The sequence below is a fragment of the Labrus bergylta genome, chromosome 14 (genome assembly GCF_963930695.1).
Source record: "Labrus bergylta chromosome 14, fLabBer1.1, whole genome shotgun sequence".
Taxonomy (NCBI): Eukaryota; Metazoa; Chordata; class Actinopteri; order Labriformes; family Labridae; genus Labrus; species Labrus bergylta.
The window spans coordinates 4,786,646-4,809,543 of NC_089208.1; the positions used below are offsets into that span (position 1 = coordinate 4,786,646).

Genomic DNA, 22,898 nt, shown 5'->3' on the forward strand with positions numbered 1-22,898 from the left:
GCGTGTGATGAAACACTGGAGGGTGACGGACATTTTTGTACTTGTTTGTGAGAAAGTTTGAAAAAAAAAAGAGTTTCACCTTAACAAAGATACGAGGAGAAATAACTACCTGTCAAACAGATGAGGGAAGACGTGACCAAGTCTCATTGGTTTGTCGACCGCCGCGACTCTCGCTCCAGTTCGCCCGGCTGTTCTGAAATGACTCGCTGTCAGGTTTTTTTTCTCGGTGAATTATCTGGCGTCAAAGCACAGCTGTGTTAAACATATGGCCTCGTCTGCAACCCTTACAGCAGGTGTGCAACACCTGTCATCACAAATCAGAGTGTGTCGCAGTGACATAAAACGACGTGTCGACTTCCTGTTTGTTTATGTGCAGTCATGTTAGATGACGGCTGCTAATTGCTTTATGAGTTAGACCCAGTATTCTCTGTGATCTGATCTGTATCCATCCAGTTAGTGTTTTACAGAAATACCAAATAACTGAGGAGACTTCTAACAGTTGAAGAAGAAGTTACAATGTGATAGTGGAGAGGATACTGTGCATTTTATTTTGTCAATGGATTGAATTGGACAAGTATTGACTCTGGGTTAGGGTTAGCTGTGAACATCCAGTTGTTGATATGATAACCCAAAAACAAGTCCCCACAATCAAACAAGAGATCAAGTTTTAGGGCAATAGTTTTGATTTACTTTCACAATCTCAAGTATTACAAACTGAATCCAAAGAGTAGATTGACAACAAGTATTGTTGCCAACTTCTTATTTTTTTTTCTTCGTTTGACCAGGAAGGCCATGTTGAGATGATTAAAAATAATCTCTCTTTTGCTCCATTCTTACAGTGTGTAGCTGTTAGCGCTGGTGTTTAATGGTTTACATGCAGCCATCACCTGCACATAGAGACGCTGTTTGCTCTGCTGCACAATAAGGGGTGCATTGTGTGTTTTTTTTTTAATCAGACAGTGTCTTTTTGATTCATTAACAAAGGGTTATTGGGCGCAAAAGCAGCACAATCCTTTTGTGAATCAGGACCCCAATGTTTCTTACCTTCCCAAATTGTGTACCTGGTTTAGGTTAGGTTAGGTTAGGTTAATTGGTGACTCTAAATTACCTGTAGGTGTGAATGTGAGTGTAGCTGATTGTCTCTATATGTCAGCTCTGTGAATAACTGGTGAACAGTCCAGGGTGTAACCCCGCCTCTCAAACGGGAAAAACTGTAAAGATCATGGAATAATGGAGAAATGAATACCTAAACTTAAAACAAAACAAAAAAACGCAGAGCTCAAAGGAAACCAGATTTCCCCTTTCATCTGTCTATCCACGGCAGAAATCCAAAAAAGAAGGCAACAGAGTTTTTTTTTCCATCCAGCGTTTTGAATCAGGGTCATAAATAAATCTTTGTTGTAGTGTGTACCTGCCTCCGTGTCACGCCTCCCATCTGTGCTACATCATCCCATTGCTTGTGTAGAAATAGCTCACCGCAGCATCCTCCTAAGTTTTGCATGATTCCCCAAAGCTGAAGAGAGAGGCTTTGTCCTACTTTGAGAGAGAAATCAGTGTCTGATGTAGTAATTGAGTTTACACGCAGTCAACTTTTTTTTCCTTTTTAATGAACAAACTTTGGGTTGAGCTGAAACTTTAACTACCACCCAAAAAGATTAATTGGACTGCCATGTGAGCTTGAAGTCATTAAAAAAACACATTTCTTATTTGGAGGTTAATACAGCAGCTTTCTTAAAGTCAAAGTTAGCTGGAAAACGGATGTGAGACTAGATACAGGCAGAAAGCTCTCAAAAGAAACAGCAGCTGTGTCACTGAGGGTTAATGAAGTGGCAGGACAGAGTCGCCCTCTTCCATTATTCATATCTCTCATTTCATTGTCTCTGTTTCTTCTTTTTTTTGTTGTATTGTTTTCTCATCACCGTTTTTCCATCTGCTCTGTCTTCCATTGGACTTCTCAGGGCATTCTTTCACAAGTAAGTTTCTGTTCTGCCTCTCTTGTCTGCTTTTATTTTCCTCTGTAACTGTTTCCATACAAACCACATTCATTTGCTTTACATGTCTGTATTATTACAACATTGTTTTTTTTTAAAGAACTATGCTTCAAAAAATTCAATGTTGAAATGTTCGGTAACACTTTCAACTAAGGTCCAATTGTTCACTATGACCTAGTTGTATATTAGCATGCTAATTAGTAGCATACTGCCTGGCTTATTAGTCATTATAAAGCGCTTATTAGTACAGCATGAGCATAGTCTATAGCTAATAGACCATTAACTAAGAGTTTGCCCTCCTAATGACTTCTTATTGATAGTAAGTTAGGAAGTTGTTGAACATGAATTATGATCTTAATATGCTTTACTGAGTTTGGTATGTAGAAGTTAGCAAAAGCATATTGAGATCATAATTCATGCTCAACAACGTCCCTAACTTTCTATCAAAATTCAATAAGCAGTAATAGATGGATGGATACTGTACACTGTCACAGCAGCAACTCCAGTCACAGTCAAGACACTCCATAAAAATGGAACAAATACCAATCAAGGCACATAAAGACAAGTCATCAAAAGTAATAAGATCAGTTTTTAAAAACCTCAAATTTCGGAATTTAAATAAAAGACTTCCTAGAAATGTCATTACCATTTAGTGTGTAAAAGTATCCAGTGTGCGAAATCTGTTAAAAAGTAATAAATGAGTGTTTTCATAAGGAGGAGGTTACAGTGTATTGAGGGCAAAATCTTAGTTAATGACCTATTAGCTGTAGACAGTGGTCATGTAGAATTAGGTACTAATAAGCAGCCAGTATGCTACCAATTAGTTAGTTAGTTAATGGTGATTATTGTGACCTTATTTTAAAGTGTTACCAAATGTTGTTGAGGAAATCATTTTGTCATGGGTAAATTCCACTGACACCATCATTTCCCCCCTGCTTTGTTATCATTTCATCATGTGTTGTTCTAACTTTCCAACCAACAGCACATTCTCCATCAACACGAGCGACTTGACATCCTGTCGCTATTTTAGTTTTTTGCCTGGTGGTCTCCTTTAGTTCAACTTATTCATAATATCTTTATTATTTTAAGGATATTGATTAAAGGAGAGAAAGTTAGTGTTATAAAAGGTCTTCAAAGATAGTCTCAGAGTCAACACGGAGGAATGCAGGTGTATTATTATGTCGTTTTCTGGTGATAATGCTTAAAAGCTTGGAAATGGAGCGCATAAATGGCCACTTATTGGGAGAAGATGAGGGAATATTTTGTGCTTTCAATGCCCAAAAATCTACCTAAAGATGCCACACTTAAAGACTATATATAACTTCCAGTAATGGTGCAGGTGGGTTCTTAAAATGGTTTATATTGTTCTCAGGTCTGTTTAGAAAAAAGGGTTTGAACTGCTCTTATATATAACACCTATAACTGGTGTGTTTTTTTATTAACACAACTGAGGCCAATGACTTCAGGTCTAAAAGATTTGGATGCAAATCTTGAATCTGTACATTCACAATATCATCCCTGTTTAGAGAATGATCCTGGTTTTGGACATGTTCATCATTGCACAGCTTCAATACTCAGCTTTAAGATTCAGGTTAACATGTAGAGAAAATGTGTCCTTGAAAACGACTCATTGAAGCCTGCAAGAATAGTCGAAATGTTTTCGCTGGTTGTGTTGTATTTTATCGTTTGGTTTGGAATTCAATTTTGGAGTCAGGAGTTTAAATGCTTTTCTGAAAAGAATACCTTTTGAATGTTTTTTTTTGCTTTTAGGAGCATACAAGTGTGTGTTTGTCTCGTGGGTGTATGCAAGACCTTTGAGAGTCTGACAGCTTCATGTAATTGTTAGTTGTTGGTGTAAGGGAAACCGTAACACAACAGTTGACACAAAAAGAAAAGTAAGCTAACACTGTACAAAACACACTGAAGGATAGGACGCTCGAAAAGAAGTTGAAGGCTACAAGGTCTGCAGAATAGTTGATAAAACACATGCAGTCATCGGTCTCACCTTTCTTTGTTCCTTGTTCATGAAAAGCTTACAGGCATTCATTTTTTAAAAATACAAGGAGGTGTACTTGGTTTGAACTTAAAGGTAGAACTTTTGGGAAGTTATTCTCGGCATTTCTCCCCTTAACTTTTAAACAGCAGTCTGCAGCCACAGTCCAGCATCCAGGGACCAGTTCTTGTTCCAGAGCCAGGACCTTGGTCCAAGGCTAAGGGGTGATGTTTTTTTGATTGGCCAGTTAAAAGTTGTACCACGCTGCAGCTGAAGATAGGTCTTACTGCCGCTCAATAAAAAAAAAGAAATGCCTGCAAAATGAAAACAGAATGTTTGTGTTTGGTATTAGATGTGTTTTATCGGTAGGATACATTATAGTGATTATAGCAGGTTGACGTTTATGTCAGGGAGGATTTTTTGAGCCTTCTGTGTCCTCCTCTACCCCCCTTGCAGATCTGAACACCGACCAAGACCAGTTTGAATTTGCCTATCTTGTATTAAGAAAGGGCGTTCTGTCTTATATGTCTAGGGAAAGAACATAGTTTAGTCACATTCAGTGACATTACAATGAGCCCTCAATCCTGAGTATGATGTCACAGGATAATGGCCGCCATGTAGACATGACGAGTTGAAGCAGCTGCTGTAGAACAAGAGAAGTCATTGTGCAACACCTGACCCCCAGCATCAAGTTTCTAATACTAATTACTTCACGACTCGAGGAGATCTTCAGCTCCTCTCACCATGTTTTCACCATCTTTCAGTTTCATCAGAGATACCACCCTCTATCGCTACCACCAGTATGGCCAGTAGTGAGTATGCCAGTCATGCAGTGTGCAGTGTGTCTCTCTTCACCTCTATCTCTCTCACTCTGCTTGGACTCGCTGTTAGTGCAGATGTTCATGTGTTTCTGGTGTGGCACATAGGAGAGTTCAGTAGAGTGACACTGCAGCGAAATGACTTTGTCGACTTTAATCTTTGCTAACAGCCTTGTACTTTATTAGTCTCTGATTTTTACTAACATTTGTCAAGGACATTAAAACCGTCCTTCTAACTGCCTGACTCTAGAGTTGTTTTTTGACAGTTGTTTTTGACACAATTAACCAAGTGTGTTTGTTCCTTTTGGGAGTATACTCTAGATTGTGACATTGAACACACGTCTTTTTTGAGTGTTGAGGACATTGCCACTGTGTGTGTTACTTTTTAAAGGGGACATATTATGAAAAATCCACTTTCTGAACATTTATCTGGGTAACCTGAGTGTCTACCGACCCACAAAATGTGAAATAAACCCATCCAGTCCTTCGTTTGTGGTCTGCTTAAGTCTTACAACACCAATGCTCCGTTTCAAATTTGCTCTCCTTGTGATGTCACAGTGGGATTCTGGTAAAAAAAAATCCCCTCCCCCCCTGGTGTCTCCCCACCCATGGACTCCACCCCCAGCCTAGAGCAAAACTTTTGCGCAGGGCCGCTATTTTTATTCTTGCTAGCGAAGGAGTGACGTCTACGGGGAAAACTCAGGGTGGGCTTATTGCATTTAAAGAGACACACACACCAAAACGGAGCGTCCTGAGAGAGCTGGTTTATACAGGGTCACAAACCTCCTCTGGTGCTTGATTCATGTTATATTTTGACCAAAGCACAGCACAGATGTTTCATTTAGACCACAGGGGACTGTTTGAAAATGTGGAAATGGGGTATAATATGTCCTCTTTAAAGTTTAAATATTGTAAAATATGAATTTGAAAGGTAAAAATTGGATGGTATGAAAATGTCTCCTCTCCAAGTGGGGGCATGACGGTAAGAGTTTGAGAAGCACTGATTTAAGGTTTCCCAAAACTATCAAGCAATGCTCAGGTATCATTTTGCAGTGTGTAAGTAAACAGGGCTTGTGTGTTTGCAACAAGATGACAGAAAGTATTGATGTGAGTCTATCATTGCTGCTTTTTGTCCAGATCACGATGTACTGTGTGAGAACTGTTTGTCCTCGCAGTGTTCCTAACCACATCCTTCTCCTTTAATAATGAGTCTGATGCCTTCTCAGCTTACATTAGGTTGAACTAGGATGCAGCCGTTCATCTATGTGCTCCGGCAGCTAACTCCGTGTTTCCTGCAAGTGCATCACTCAGCGCAATTGTCAAGAAATGCTTTTAGAGCCTCATGGTATTTTATGTGCTCATACTGTTGTGTGCATCGTATTTAGCTGGCATGGTTTGTTTTTCTCCAAGCTGCAGAGTTTTTTTTCTGCTCTTGATTTACCCCATTTCCTCTTTGTCCAAGGGAAGCCAAATACGCAGCTGTGTTTGTCTTCTTTTAATTTGACTAAAATGGACGCCATGGGGTTAGAGATGACCATAGAATAAATTCAGATTAAATTTTAAAAAATCTGTCAGCGGAAAAAATGATTGAATCTCTGGATGCATGAGGCAGTTCTTGGCATAGAGTTTTGGTTGTAACTTAAATCTTAACATCACAATAAATGTAGTTTTGTGTTTTATATTATAACTAATCTACGTCTTTCAAAAATCCAAAACTCAAAACCTGTAACTGCTTCATACATTCTGCAACATGTTCTTTCTACATGTATGTAAGAAAACTGTGTTTATGAATTTCTGTATTTCTCTTGGTTGTTTGTGTTTTTTTTGTTTTTGTGTCATTTTGTGTTTAACATTCTTGTTCATTTGTTTATTCTGTTTTCATCATTTCAAAAATGTTTTTGTATGTTTCCCATTTGACCTCCCCGACTCCTCCCTCCCCCCCTTCCCTTTTTCCTATATTTTCTTTGCCACCAATCATGTGCGTGCACATCATGTGACTTTGTCATGTGGCGCTTGCATGGTGCTGATGATGTCGTCTTCGCTGGCCAACAGAAGGTAATTTTTTTTGTTTTGTTTAGTTTGAGCAAAGATCATATAGGTTTAAAGGCGGGGGCATTCAAACACATGTTGACTTTCATGAAGCCATTTTTCATCCATCTTTAGGACTTTTTTAGAAAACATGCACTATTTGACCCTCACAACATTTCATCATCTGCATACATGATCTCACATATTATCTCATTCATATTATTAGTACCTGCATTTCTAACAAACTAAGATCATCTGTACTCGTTTTCCTTTCATGCCAAGAACTGACTATACAACACTTTTTCTCCTCTCAGTGCCTTAAGATGTAGAAACTTCACATCAGGCCTACATTCTGTATCTGTAGGTGTCTAAGATACCTTTACGTTAACTTTTGACCTCATTTGTTCTGCTCTATTCGGAGCCGATCATAGACTGTATACTAAGATGGACAAAGCAACAGTCACCTGCAGTGAAGCCAAAAATATTTAGAGCTCCCCCTGCTGACTGGCTGCAATATAGGTCCATGTAAACAGATGGGACACGGGTCTACCTAAATAATTAAAATATACATGAAATACATTTGTTTCAAACCTGGTTTCTCTTGTTAGTTAGTTGATATAAATGACAGCAGAAGTAACGTCATGATTGACAGCTCTGTTGTCAATTAAGGCTCCTTGCAGCGATCTTTACCGGATTGGAATAGTAGAGTAGGCAAGGCTAGAGATAACATAAAAAAGACAAAAAAATACTGATTGAACTTTCTTTAAATGTGAATGTCTGCTCCAAATGGTCACAAGAATCTGTTGCGTTGCAGACAGTACCAACCTAAGGGATCTTTGACTAATTATTATTATAGTACTAGCAGCTAACTCCAATCTGTGCATGTCACCAGCACAATATGAAGCGCCTGTCTTTGAGGATGTTTTGGCTTCACTTTTATACAATGGAAGCAGACAGACATATTATCCACATTGCTATGCAGTTACAGAATGTCCTGAATTCTGATTCAAAGTAAACCACATCACAAACAAGACTTTTCATTGCCCTTCTTTGGACTGATTTTTCTGAATCGGGAGCTGTTTCCATAGAAGCACAGATGCAATTTTAATTGGATTGATTACTCAATATATTTCTCAGGAAATCAACTAATACTTCTAGATTAATCAAAATCTATAAGTTCATTATAGGTGTACTTAATTCTAATTATGCCACATTAAGGATGCTGCAGGAATGTGCCTCACACATTACATTACATCTACCTGATTCATTCTTACTTGGCTTTACTAAAACGCTTAAATTGTTGTAAGATTTCACAGGTTTTAATCAGCCATAGTGCTGTGCCAGCCAAATGTATGAGGCCTGTTTAATATGTTTCCCTCGACTCTCCCCTTGATTAGGAATCAAAGTTATTGATGAAAACTTGGACCAGGTTTATGAGGGGACAGCCGGATTGACTTAGAGTCATTAAGGATAATACGAGCCTGGATTAGTCACAAATCTGAGTTATTGATATCTTTTACCAAGATTATGAAGAACCCAATAAGCTGTAAACATTTAGCATCATATTATCCAGGAATAGTAAAGAGGCACAACATGCGTAGAAATTACATTCAAATGTATCCTACAAACAGTGATTGTTTGGCGATTAGGTCATATGTTGGTGTTTGCCAACCCGGCTTTTGTAGTATTCCCATTGAGATACACAAATCTGACCAAGACAAGAGTGCAAAACATTTCCCCCAAACAACAAACAACAAACAAACAACACACAACAATGACATCAATCAATTAACATGTTCATACACTGCAAATTATGCTGAATCCTTGTTTATAATCTTCCAAACTAACTTCCTGAAATCAGTGCATCTGTTGATTTATACACTTTTTTTGTTCTCCTTGTGTTGGGAGTCACATCTCAACATCACAGGAACACCTTCACTAAGTTCCACTCACTGCTATCTGCATCACACTCACACTGTTAAGAAGATCTCACACCCACCTGCAGAGCTAACTGATCTTATTTTTCCTCCTAAAGTTCTCTACTATAGCTCACAGTCTTTAACTGGCTGGACTCACAGCAGCCCATTGCATTACTGCTGCATGCAAGTCTACTTCCTGTTTCTTGTTGCATCCCACATCTTTTTTTCTTTTTTCTCCAAAGAAAATGTTTGTCCTGTCTGCATGTGTCTGTGTCTTATGTCTTCTTAGTGTTATGTCTTCTTAGCACTTGCACTTCTACATGTACATGAAAGCTGAAAGGGAATCTTTTTCATCTGCATAATGCACTGTGTTAATAAAGTTTCCTCATGTGAAAGTTATGACAATAACATGACAAAGCTCTCAGTAATAATCTGTGATATTTTTAGTTCAAATCTGTATCTGAATTTTGAGAATTCAGTTCTAATAAAAACAGTCTGCTGCATTGATTTGGAAATAGGAATTTCAAATGACTAGTAGTCAATCACATCATTTTTTACAGCAATTCTTTTTTGATCCAAAAAAGCCCTGGTAGTTCATAATCATCAAAATGAATAATGTATTAAATGGAACAATCAATGCAAAATGGACACAAAAAAACTAGTTTTTTGTTTCAAACCGCATGTTTTAATAACTTTTGTTCAATTCACCAATCACAATGTACGCTGGAAGATAAAGACAGGATGCTGTTTTAGATCGAGGCTACATGTGGCACCACACCGACCACGTCGTTGGCCGAGCCCCACCTGTTTCCCCTCTGAATATCAAACAGCATTCCTCATGTCCAGCCTGCATGAGAACTTCCTTCTTCTAACCTCCCCTTTCTCTGTTTTAGCCTCAGACACTTATGACCTAACCCTGAATGATGCTTGTGAATAACAGAGCTGAATGTACAGATGTCCTCCCTGACACCATGTTTCTGCTGCTGTTACTAACAAACACTGTCTGATTCACTTCCAGCCTCTGTCACGCTCACGCCAGTCTTAGTGGAATGCAGTTTTTCAGGCAGTGTGCTGCGACGATTACAAACGATCAAGAAAAAAAGTGCCTTCATGCATGTTTAATGATTAACCACAAACACTAACAATGATGTTTGAAATGTATAATAAGTGGTATGTAAAGATGAATGCTCAATGTATGCCAATGTATTCTCCAAAAAAGTACATGTTCGATTCTCCATCATGTCTTTGGTTGCGATTTTTGAGGATCATTTTTTTCTGCCACCAACTTCCTGTATGTGCTGTTATTATCAGATTGTTAGCACAGGCCAAACGCTGTACAATCAGGAGGTAGTCCCCTTAATAACATAATAACAAGGCTAACAGTGTGTAGACACTATGTACATAATTAATTTTCATTGTTAGCCCTCTACCTTACACTTCCTGCAGTGGCATGAGAGTTAAAGCCAACATCATTATACAAGCATATACAAAACACCTCGACCCCCCCTCCCAACAGACTGTGTGTATATTATGATAAGTAATAGACCAACATGTCTGATCAAGGCCAACAGGCTCATTATGAGGCGCCCGGCAGTCATTACTCAGGAGAGCGGAGCTGATAATGAGGAGCATCAACTCGACACACACTGCCCTCTGTCCGCTCAAGCTGCCCTTAAAGACATGTTTTCACCAAAAAATCTGTCCTTCATGACTAAACATTTCCTCCCTACACGACCCTTTGGGTGGGGTAACGTTCTTTTTTTTAAGGATTGTCCAAAAGAAATCCTATAAAATAATGATTTATCGGGCGGTTTCTAGATCTGCTGCTGTCATGGTTAAAGTTCGGTTTAGTTTTATCCCAAACACATCTTTGTGAAGATCAGGGAGAGACAGTGGTGAAGATTAGAAGGTGCCAACGATGGGCTGCAGATGGCTTACTAGTGACCTAAATATTTAATCATTTTTGTCCCAATAATTGGACTTTAAAAGCTTGATAATGAAAAAGAGAGATTTTACTGAAGTATCACAACAACAAAAATTCATTTGTGGTTGTTTTTTTTTATCAATCTTTAGTGATCTCAATTCATCAGTCTTTATTGTTTTACAATTCCAAATAGAAAAAACTTTCACACATCCATTTCTTAAGACAGGTGTGTAGGAGAGCAATGCGTCCATCACAAACTTAAAGTGAACTCCCGCCCACTGTCGAACTTTTAAACAAACATTTATTGTCGACTTTTTCGGTACTAGATCTTCATCAGACAAACAGTTTGTTAAAATGGGCATGACATCTTAAATAGGAAGTGGCCACAAGCCTGCAACCAATCATCATTATGACGTCAGCAGTGGTGTAGTGCCGGGTATACGCAGGTATACAGAGTATACCCACTTATTTTGCAGTCTTCACATACCATGATTCCATTGATTTACTGACAGTATTCAGCAGGATGCTCCATTTTCTTTCCTAAGATGGGGAAAAGATGAGCCTTTCTACTCTGTCTCTGATTCGCTAGTACATACCGACTATGCAAGAGTATTCTCACATATCACAGTTTATAACAGAGGCAGTTTTTAGTCTGCTGGACAGGTCACTTAAAAAACATTACGGGGGTGGGGGGGGGATTAAAGAGTATACCCACTTCTTCAGGCACCTCTACACCACTGGACGTCAGCCGTGAAACAACAACTTAACAAACATATGAACATCAGCTTCTGGGTTGAACACCAAAAATAAAATAAAAACTGCCGGGAGCCCAAGAGGCAATTCTAAATAACGTCTCATTTCATAATTTTCGTTTTTGATCCCAAAAGATAAATTAAGATCCAAACACAAAATCTGAAATGTTGCAGTGGATCAAATGTTCAAAGATTACCAGGATCATGTTTCATCCTTAGTCCCCACAAAATACTACAGTCCCCAAAATGCACGCAATGTACAAACATGTTGAATCATATAATAAGCCTTGGTCACTTAAACAAACTTAAAAAAATGTATCAACATGTTTAACACACCCGAATCACAGAAGCGCTAATGTTATCTCCAGACACTTTATAAGAAGGTAAAAGACGGTCCTCTTTGTTTCATTGTTGATCTAAGCTGTTAAAGGATGAGCACATCCACATCAAAGTCACAGTTTGAGTTTGATGCTCCGTGCTCTATCTTAAGTATAATATGTGTAATTGATGCTTCTTTTCTGCCATATAGACAAAGGCTGAAAGTGTTTTGAAAATTTAAAACACACCTGAATGTTACCTTCACTCGTTCCCTGTCCATGTCTGGAGCTGTCTGACACCGTTGTGTAAATGTTAGATAAAGCTAAAAGCTTTTTATTTCCTGCAGCGTGTGTTTGTGACAAAGCTTTTTTCTGGCGCTGCTGTCATTATGTATAATTTCCCCCATGCTCTTACATAAACTAGTCAGACGTGGCATCGTTTCTTTCAAAATAATTACCACTTTGGCAGGGTTCATAACTTTCTGTATTTAACATTATGTAAGCAAACCCCGAGATTACTCTGTGACTTTAATATGTTGTAGAATCTGCTATCAGCACCTGATCGCGTGTAGCAGCGGAGTCAATGATCTGCTGGGTTTTTTTTACTGTTTCACTTTACTGTCTGTGTTCTCATCCTCTAACAGCTTTGTGCAGCCACATGGCAGAATCAAACTCTCTGTGTTAGACCAACAAAGGATGTCTTAATCACACTGGTGATTACTGCCTACACATCTGCAGCTCGCTCTGATTGCAGCGCTTGTTAGTAAAGCGACCGAAAAAAAACAGTATAGGCCGGAGAGGCAATCAGTTCCACTCGTCAAACTCGCAATCAATTAAAGTTTGAGTTTAGTTGACCTTGAAGAAACGACAGATAGAAGGTTAGAAGCACAGTAGGTAAACTGCATTAAGATGAACCATACTTACATCAACTGATATGGATGCCTTGATTTGTCCTGTGCAGGGGAACCCAGTGCTCCCAAACTAGAAGGCAAGGCCCAGAACAGGGGCAATGTGCTTAAGGTCAGCTGGATCAAGCAGGACGACGGCGGATCTCCCATTAAACATTACCTGGTCAGATACAAGGCTGTGAGTATACTGGGCAACGAGGTCACTTGTTACCATTTTATTTATTCACTAAAACACCTGAAAATAACTTCAGTTCATCAATAGGCCTACATGTTTTAAGTTTATTATTCTAAATCCACCCTGATCCTGTATTTGATCATGCCTATAAACCCCTCTATTTCAGCCCTGCTCAGAACAGGCTGTTTCTGTGTCTGTACCTTTAAATGCAAATGAGCTGTGTCTGACCACGCCCCTTTCCAAAAGGGGATGTAGTTTGGCTTTCTCACTCCTTGTCCTATTGTTTACAGTGAGATGGCAGATTTAGAGGGCAGAACAAACACCTAGCTGTGGGAGTCTTATCCAGCTGGGGGAGGGGTTACTGCCCTTTGTGATGTCATGAAGGGAAAATCTCCAAACGGCCAGTTTGAGCATACATTTTCTGAAAAGTGGAGCAGGCTTAAGACTTTTTTTTCATAACTGGACACACATTAGTGTCAGAAAACATGGTAAAGTGGATTTTGCATCATAGGGTGGCCTTTAAGATTAAAAACTATTTTACAAGGGAGACGTGATCAAGGTGTCAGCCTTACAAAACCACACACACATTAAAAACCTATTTAAACAACACATCATGAGAAAATAACATTTTTAAGCAAGTATTCAAAAACACAGTGGCCGTCAAGAAAATCAACCACATGCCTCTGTCAGCACTTCCTGTAGGGTGCTCTTGTATTTCTTAAGAGTTATCACTGTGTCTATTTTTAGCTCTTTTTTGAAGGTGTTCAAACTAAACGTCCTCAGGCAGAATTCCTCTTTTTCACCTCTCAATTATTTTGAATCTAAAATGATCTGAGTCCATCTCATTTGGTTACACAGTCTAAAGGTTTTGCCCCCCACCCCCCTCCTCAGAAGCACGTTTCCGACTGGAAACCGGAGATCCGCCTCCCTCGTGACAGCGACTACACGATGCTGAGCGGCCTGGAGTGGAACACGGACTACGAGGTGCACGTGGTGGCGGAGAACCAGCAGGGGAAGTCGGAGCCGGGCATTTTCTCCTTCAGAACGGCTGTAGAGCCCACCACCATCCCAGGTACTATTCTCTCATCATCCCAACCCCGAGCATCCACACACACACACACACACACACACACACACACACACACACAGCAGCCACAGTGCACAAAGGCCTCCACCGTGACCAGAAAACTCTATTACCTGGCTCCTTGACTGTTGGCTGGTTCTTATTCAAAAGCTGGCTGGCTGTAGGCTCCGACATGGATCATCTGTCTCTGCCTGCCGTGTGTGTGGGAGGTGCTTTGTTATTTTACAGTCCTTATTAGTGCAGCTCGTAACAAAAAGAAAATATGATGCAGTGAAGTCAAACTCAAGGACAGTTTCATTTGCTTAAAGCATCAAGAAGTTGCATGTAATTTAGAGGAATATTTGAATATTCTGCACTCTCTGATAAAACATCAGGGAATAAGCACAAACTCTGAAATGCAAACTAGACTTGGCAGTCAGAAAGGTCGAGAAAAACACCTTCCACCATCTTGTTTATCATATATAACACTCAGATTGTTATATAATGAAGTTAAGGGCAAACAGAGAGAAATGCCATATTTAACAAGTCTTTAGGGAAGTTTTCTTGAAGTATATGTGGAAATAAATCAAACAGATTAATCGAGACTGAGGAGGAGTTGTTGCTTTAAAGGCCTCTTAAACTGTTTTTCTTATTCCCATGCCATTGAGCGATTAAAGAGTTTACAGTTGCATTAAAACAGTCACAGTACGGTGCTGTGTGCGCCTTGGAGGGTGATGAAAAGATTAACCTCCTGGCCACTCAAAGTAAACAAGTTAAACCCGGGTCATTTAAGGTTAATTTGGCGTTTGCCTCTTACCTGTAGCTATACGTGCTTTCACACTGTAACGGCTAAACTCTTGTCTAGCTCCTAGTTCTGTGTCTTCCAGCTAATCCTTCCTTCAAGGAGTCAAAGGATTCTTTGTTTGTCATGCACAGAGCTCCTCATTTGCATTTTAAAACATTGTGCTCACTCCTCAAAAATTTCAGAAGCCAGGCTTCACGGGCTCAACAGCAACTGTTAAATCCATACGAGGAGCAGAAGCACGTTCTCTGTACTTTTCCTCTCCTCTTTGATGTTCTGCTGCTGCAGATAAAACTTGGTGCTATGCTCTCCTGCTCCTCAGTGGCAACTATAAGGCATCCGTCACTGCACAAGCTGCAGTGAGCAATCATTTCAGGGCAGATATCAGTCAGGCCCAGAGCTCTTTTTTTTTTTTTTTTTTTTCACACCAAATATGTTCTGAACCCAGGTGGTCACGGTCGGCCTTTGCTCTGTTGTTGTTGTTGTTGTTGTGTGTAAGGTGTGCATTTGAACTCGGGCTGCATCCCCACGGCAACTATACCTGAGCCACAAAACAGGTTCGGCTTCTTCCTCATCCAGCGGCCTTCACATCTTCTATCAATGATAACTCTGACATGTTTTCATTCTCTCTGCATTATCATCTCTTTCTCACATTGTTAGCTAAACTCTCAGGGTTGTCTCGACTCTCCGCGCTCTTCTTACAAAAGAGAAAATAAAGCTTCAAACATGATTCCTTTCAACTGTCAAAGAATCATAAAGGAATGGATAGAGAAGACACCAACAATAAAAAAATTGATTTGAATAGATTAAAGAGAAACAGTTCTGTAAAGAATTGTGTAAAATGGATTATTATCAATTAGCTTTTGGGATGCATATTAAACCTTCATCTGAAGCCTTAGAGGTTGAATAGTACCCTCTTTAAAATCCAATTATTATTATATTATTCTTTTATCAGTGTACCAACTTAAAATGCATGATTCTTTTTCAAACTCAGGCTCATTAGTGGTGATAAAACTATTACAATATAATGCAGGTTTCCAGCGTATTTATTTGTCGTGCATTGTGTAGAAATAAAAACTACTTTAACAGTAACTCATAAATAGAAAAACTGTGAACCTTGTAATGTTTGTGATTCATTTTAGTATTCTAATGATGCACCCTTAATCCCTAAACTAATCCACAGCTGCAAATGGTCCACCATGAATGCAGCTTTTACTCCTGTTTGAATAATGTCTGCTCAACCTGCAGAGGCCAGGAGTTTAATAAACAAGGTCTCTAATGAAAACCATGAATGCACGACCTATTTTTAGAGTGCACATCGTCAGTAAGAGACACAGAGGTGAGGGGGAGGAGATTAAGAAAAAGATGCACACATAAAAACAACATGTTGTATTTTGACTTTTTTTTATTATTTAAATTAATTATTTAGAAAAACAGAAAAGGTAAATTAAGACTTCACCCTCTCTGTTTCTGACGTTTGATAAAGCATAATTAAAAAACGTTTGAATTTAGGCCAATTGATTTATGAATCAAGGCAGGTTTATTTAAGCACATTTCAGCAACAAGGCAATTCAAAGATAGATAGATAGATAGATACTTTATTGATCCCGAGGGAAATTCAAAGCATCCAGTAGCAGGTTACAAAGACGTACATGACATGAAACATTTGTTACAAATTAACCACAAAAACCGACCCCCCCTCCCCCCCCCACCTTCCCATACATATATATTAACCCGAAAAAAGATTTAAAGAATCCCCCTAGATGAATCAAAATTAAACAATCAGTTAAAAATAGACATAACCCGTGCAGGGATAAAAATATATGTGAAATTTAAACAAGAACCTATAAACAGTTGAGGAAATGAATTGAATATAAAAAAGAAAAATACAAAAGTGTTGACCTTCTGAGTTGTGTTGTTTATATATGTACAGCAATGTTTAAAAAGCAGATAGTGCAAAATTATCAAACAGACACTGCAACAGGCAACAATAACAGGCAGTGCAAACATTAAATTAAAGGTGCGATTTAAATAATTGAGGTTATCATTAAAGTGCTCCACACGCGTCATCAGGCCACCCTGAAACAGTTCAAATCTTTTCTAATCATATTTTTATTTCTTGTTCTGTCAGAAGTCATGGTACCCAACGCTCCATTTCCACTCTATTTTCATTCTCTCTATCAGCCCCGCTCTTACTCCTCCACTGCCAGGTTAATTGGCTCTCACAGTTCAGGGTCCATGACTGACCTGAATATTCGCTGTGTGGCCTGGTTAGGTGGGGATGCAGCCCCTTTTAACAGTCTTTGCATGGTGCCACTTCCTGCTGGATTAATTTTGTGTGTTCTGTACTGGAAACCCTTTACAAGCAATGGCTGCCAGTGCATGGCCCATAAAGAAACCAGTTATTTTCTTTTTTCATGCGCTTGCTGGGCAACAGCCATATAGCAGTGGGGAGGTTTGGATCACTTAAATACTCCAAGTGCAGAAGTTCACATGGGCTTCATCCAAGTCAACCCCCTATAATTTCCTTAATTACTTTAATTAGATTTTTGTTATGTTGTGTTTACTCCTGCCTCCAAGTCGCTGGTGTTTTTCTTCACTTCAAGGCATGTGGAAAACTGCTGAGGTTTATTTTTAGCTCCCAACATCTGCACTTAATTCCATTAGGTCTCACAGCTGTTCTCGGTAACGCTGCCTTCAAAACAGCTGCTCTTCTGTAAATACACTCTGGCTCGATGCACTGAATTGGCACTGTGATGCAAATAGCAAAATTCAGGGTTGATGCAAGTTTGAGTTTTTTCCAAACAGTTGCTCAGGAAGCGCTCATACATACAGAATGCGACAGAGACAAATCCATCAAAAGGATATTTGAATGTCTTGTGGAATGAGACGTCTTTAAAAAGAGATGTGTTGTAAAGAGGATCTGTAGAATCTGCTTTTTGTCTAAAAGCTTTTAAGATATTGTGCCTTGTGTAGTTTGAGGTGTCTGCAGGTACAGCAGGGCAGCATTTACATGCCACAGACTCAGAGGACAAAATGCTGCCCAGCTGAGGAGAGATAAAACATCATCATTTATGTCATGCAAAAAAAAAAAAAAAAAAAAAAACCCAATGGTGATCTTAAAAGATCTGTGTACCTGTGCTAATAAGTACGCAGATGTATCAGGTGCTCACAGCTGATCCATCCAAATCTCCCCAGCTAAGGTTGACATTGGGTTAAAACTACAGCTATTAACTTTTTGCAGTTTCGATAACATAACATCACCCATTCATCCATGTCATAGACCTGACCTTCATAACCAGCTTCTGTTCTGGATGTGTGGTTTTGCATGGGCCGTTCTCCCTGCAATGACCAGTGGTGTAATGTTAGCTGAGGAAGTCGCCCTTCTGAGAAAAAAGGCTCCGCCCTCTTTTATTTTTTACAAGTGCACACACATTTACACCAAGCATGCGTCTGGTGACGTACCCTGTTACAGCAGTACAAGTCTTAGTGATGCAGTACTGCAGAACATATATCTCATAGGTTCAGATCATGCTTTCTTTGTAGTTGAAAGTTAACAGCCACATTTGTTACAGTACGCAATATGTTTTCATTGTTTTGACCTGCCGTTCAGAAATATGACATGCTTAGTGAGTTAAATATTTTGTAAACTGCAACAGTCTATATGTACTGTAGTCGTTTTAATCAACTGTAAATACAATTCCACTTCAGATCTATTGAAGTGGAATTATAAAATGATTGTGATGAGAGAATCTCTGAGCTTCTAATGCAAGACAAATTTCTGTGCAAGAGGACAATGAAGTGTTATCTTATCTTATCTTAAGTCAGTAAATTAACATAAAAGCAAACAGTCTCTGTCTAGATAAGCTGGTGCCTCAGAATCCTACAGGCCACCAAAGCAACCATCAATGGATTCTTCATTCACTAGATTCTGGATTTAGACTTCAATTGTGCAGGAACATGTTTGTGTTACTTGACCGTTCTAGTCAGTTCTGGTCAAGCTGCAGAACTAGTTGCATTGTTGCAACCCTAAATAATAATAATGAAATTACTGATAAATCTGTTCCCCCTGTTAAAGTTTAGTATAAAATCAATATCCCACTTCAGGTTGTGCTGTTATACTGAATATCAGCACTGCCTCAAGTCTGTGACCATATCACAGCAGTGCTTATATCCAGTATAACAGCACGCCCTCCACTCTCATACTACTTGATGGAAAGACTGTAAACACTGCCCACTTTAAAGTTTAAGCATCTTACATATGATAAAAAGTTTCTGTAGGATGTATCTGCAAAGTTGCAAAATGAGATGCACACTTTTTTGATTATTTTAAATTTTAAATAATGTTCCCTGGTACATTTTCCTAAACTAGTGATCCATTTGAGCAAAATCTATATTTCATAGTTGCATGCTTTCTGTATATTGCTGTTGTTTGCTAATGCTGAACCAGCATACCAATCACTGCTCTCGAGGTTCAGGAGGGAGCTTCTGATTGGATATTGCATCATTGAGTTTATAGTTCCCGCCTTTTTCTCGCCCTCTAAAAGGCTCTGCTATAGTATGTCTCATGTCTGTCCTTTTATGTGAATTAATGTGACTCTTAGATCACATGTAAGAAGGCTTACACCTCACATTACACCACTGGTCATTATGAACGAGCGATAAGAGCCTGATTCTCGTGGATGCGTTCTTACATCCAGGTTGTCATCTATCGTCTCTCTAATCGCTGCTGCATCATGACTGATCTAAAAAACTCTCCTCGTTCAAACTAAAGCTTAAAGCGAAGAGGTTGGACTGCAGTGTCTTTGAAAACATCTTCCTTTGTTTTTGTCATCGTCCATCCCCTTCATCCCTGTGTTCCTCCGCTCATGCCTGCCATGCACCACGTGTCATCCGCCTTGCTACTAACAAGCTATGACTTCTTTTTTTACTTTAATCCTCTAACTTAGACTTCCTTTTTTTATTTTTTTATTCCTCAATTCAGTCTCTGATGACCTTTCAGACTTGTATTTCTGTATTTCTGACCTTATTTTTCTATCTCTCCCTGTTTTTTCCCCCCTTCTTTCTCTTCTGCTTCCCTCCTTCTCCGTGTCCACTTCCTGTCTTCATGTGTGATCTCCTTGGGCACCTACGGACCATGACATTACCATACACACAATTATTTTTTTTTTTGTTGGTTAAATTGTTTTTTCTTTATTTCTTTCTTGTCACACTTTTTCTTCTCTGGTTATCATTTTGAAAAAAAAAACAAAAAAAACTCTGATGTGGACACTGAACTATGAATGTGTCTCCTTGGTGGTTTGGGTCCGTAAACCTCAGCGACCCTCGGTTGCCTATGTGTGACGTACAGTCTGGCAGCTCTTCTGCTCTCCATGCTGACTGCGCTCTGTCTCTCATAAACTGATTTCGTTCGAGGAGAAAGAGGATGGTCTGAGCCTTTTGAAATCTGCGGGGCCCAGAATCCTTTGCTTTCTATGCCTTTTTTGACCCCCTTGTGCAGTCACACACAAGATATGAAAAAAAAAAAAAAAATGAAAAAAAGATGAAGAGTCAAGACATTGGTTTCATGACGTTATTACAGGGTGCTCAGTACTTGCATCATTCTCAGATTTTTGGGGGATTTAGATTCTGTTTCTGATTTTGTTTTCATCTGTTTCCATGTTGTATATGACTAGACTCAGAAAGGTAAAAAAAAAGATAACAGGGTGTTATTGTTAATAATTGGACTTGGGTGCTCTTTTGAATGAGACAAAGTGTCGCTGCTTTGTTTTAGATGCAATTAGTAACACATTCATAATGCCTTAAAGTGATCTTAAAGAGGGACGATCAATAGAATAATTTGCGTATTCAGTCTGATTATGTGTCTACAATGTGCTAACCAGAAACGGCGACCGCAAAAGAGACTTTTTATTTAGGAGTTTTATTGCCTAATAACTGGACACGTCATTCCACTGCAATGTCAGAGATGACACAAAAGCATGAACACTGCATGAGAGCTGTCACAAGGCATGATCCAGTATTCATGAATGTGCTATGCAGCTGCTTTTGAAGCTCCCCCCCAGTCAAAGCATTATGAATGTGTTAACCAGGTGGAGAGTACATGCTGTGCCTCATTTTCTTGTCTTTTGGATACAAGCTTGAAGTGTCCTATAGTGCAAAGCGAAAAGGAAGGCAAACATTTACAGAGAAATGTTGGATTGGTTTTTGGGGTCAGAGAATTCATTTGTCAAGACCTTTTTTTTTGTTGTTTTCTTTCTTTCACATGATATAATGCTCACATTCAGATCCATCATTATGTAACCACCTTGTCGGAAAAAGTACAGAAAGTTGTGCAGATAAACTAATCATGTTTGTGACAAAGTGTACATAATCTTTTCAAACTGACCTTCAAGACGTGCAAGAGATCAGCTGTTTGTTTTGTTTTTTTAAATGGATCATGTTCTCTTTTTACCTGAAAGCAGAGAAATGTCTAAAACACATTAAATGCAACAGCCGTTCAAACACTAAAAAAAAAAAGTTCATTTTCAATAATAATGTTAAATGATTCTATTCTCTGAGACATTTTTGTAAGTACATATCAGTGTGTTTCCATGTAACCATTGTAGGGTTGAAATAAATTGTGTTTCCTTTTCTTTCATGAAAGCGACGGCTTCCTGGAGCTTTAGCGACTTAACAAAACCGAGGGTGTGTGACTCAGTGCTGACTCTTACCGACTGTTCAAGAACCCCAATTGTGAAGCTGAATCTTTTGTCCCTATGGAGCTTTAACGAAATGTCTGTATTCTGCATCCAGTGTTACATTTCACCTCACAGATGTTGGAGGATGAGAAGCCCTGGCTATAACCGAACTGAAGAAGCTACAATATGCATTTTGAACCAAACTGAACAAATGGTAAACTGTGCGTAACATAGAGAGGCTAACATGTTGCTAAACTTAAAGTCACAGCTACCTCAGCTTCTGGTCCCTTTTCTCTTAATCCATGGCTCCTTTCTTTCCTGCTAATTAAATACAAACTTTGAGTTTAACAGAAATACAACAATGCTATTGTGTTAGCAACAACATCAACTCCTGCTACTTTTGAAATAACATTTGAGTTGTAGTCTCTAGATGTTAAAGGCTTTATATGTGATTTTTCACACTTAAATATAATAGAAATCTGAAAATAACTCTACAATGGGTCTACAACACCCGAGTCCCACTGTCTGTGGTGTTTTCCGAATTTTCCGAGTCCTATCTTCAGTTTGTTTACATCGCCTGGACGGCCGGCTGACTCCTCCCCTCATGTATAAAAGTTGTTTAATTGAGGGACTAGAGAAAAGAAGAATAACATACTGTACTCACTGCTTAACTGTGTTTCTAGATCACGCTCATTTCAGGTAAATTTACATGCAGTGTGAAGATACCAGCATAATAAAGATCGCTAGCATTAGCATGCTAACACAACAATGCAGCGCAAGCTGTTTTGGTTTCATGCTGGTGCTCAAGGGCGACATCTGCTGGATCAAGAAATCGCATATAAAGCCTTTAAAGTTGTACTCAAAAGTACATCAGTCATTTTCAAGTTGTATTAAAGACAGGAAAGTATTATTATATTATAATTCAGGAAGTTGAAAAGAAAGAGAAACCAACTCTAACCAAAAATACAACTTGTGTCCAGAAACACGTTCACAAGTTGGGTGAACTTCACACCAAAATTAAGGCTACTGTTAGACCGTCTCATCCCCAGCAGTAAGACCTCTAGTTGCAATCATTCAAATACTTAGTTATGTAGTTTGAACATGTTGCTAAAGGTCGAGCAGCCTGGTACAAAACAAAAAGACATTACCATTTTAAATCTAACAAGCTAAACACAAAAACAAACTCATCTGCAGCTGCAACATGACAGTGATGACAGTCTGAGCAAATGTTACAACAAGCTAACAAGCTAATGTATTCATCGTTTTAATCACATTAGAATATTTGTTCAGAGAAGGCAGCCTTCAACACGGGCGCCTCCGACTACAAGGAGGACCCTCATGGCTGACACATTTTTAACAAAAGCGGTGGTCTTCAGTTTACTTTTTAAAACGCCCTGCAAGCCGCTCTGGTGTCCGGAGACAGCGAGTGCCAAAATTTAGGAGCATTAAAAAAAAGTACTGATGCGACATGATGCTCTTTATTGTACAAAAAGGCCCAGGGCACTGGGTGTCAGTTGCAGTTAGGGAAAGA

General features: G+C 39.1%; 1 protein-coding gene across 12 annotated transcripts in view; it reads left to right on the top strand.

The window, feature by feature from the left end:
* Positions 1 to 22,898, top strand: part of ncam1a (neural cell adhesion molecule 1a) — a 284,110-nt gene that overhangs the window by 241,200 nt on the left and 20,012 nt on the right. For 3 of the 12 annotated variants that reach the window (XM_065962701.1, XM_065962703.1, XM_065962707.1), the window contains 4 exons: positions 1,959 to 1,973; positions 4,749 to 4,796; positions 12,704 to 12,828; positions 13,717 to 13,897. In XM_065962701.1, coding sequence (XP_065818773.1) covers positions 1,959 to 1,973; positions 4,749 to 4,796; positions 12,704 to 12,828; positions 13,717 to 13,897 — 369 coding nt within the window. Of the gene's footprint in view, positions 1 to 1,958; positions 1,974 to 4,748; positions 4,797 to 12,703; positions 12,829 to 13,716; positions 13,898 to 20,009; positions 21,333 to 22,898 lie in introns of those variants that run through there. The other 9 variants (XM_065962702.1, XM_065962704.1, XM_065962711.1 and 6 more) reach the window with 4 other exon arrangements.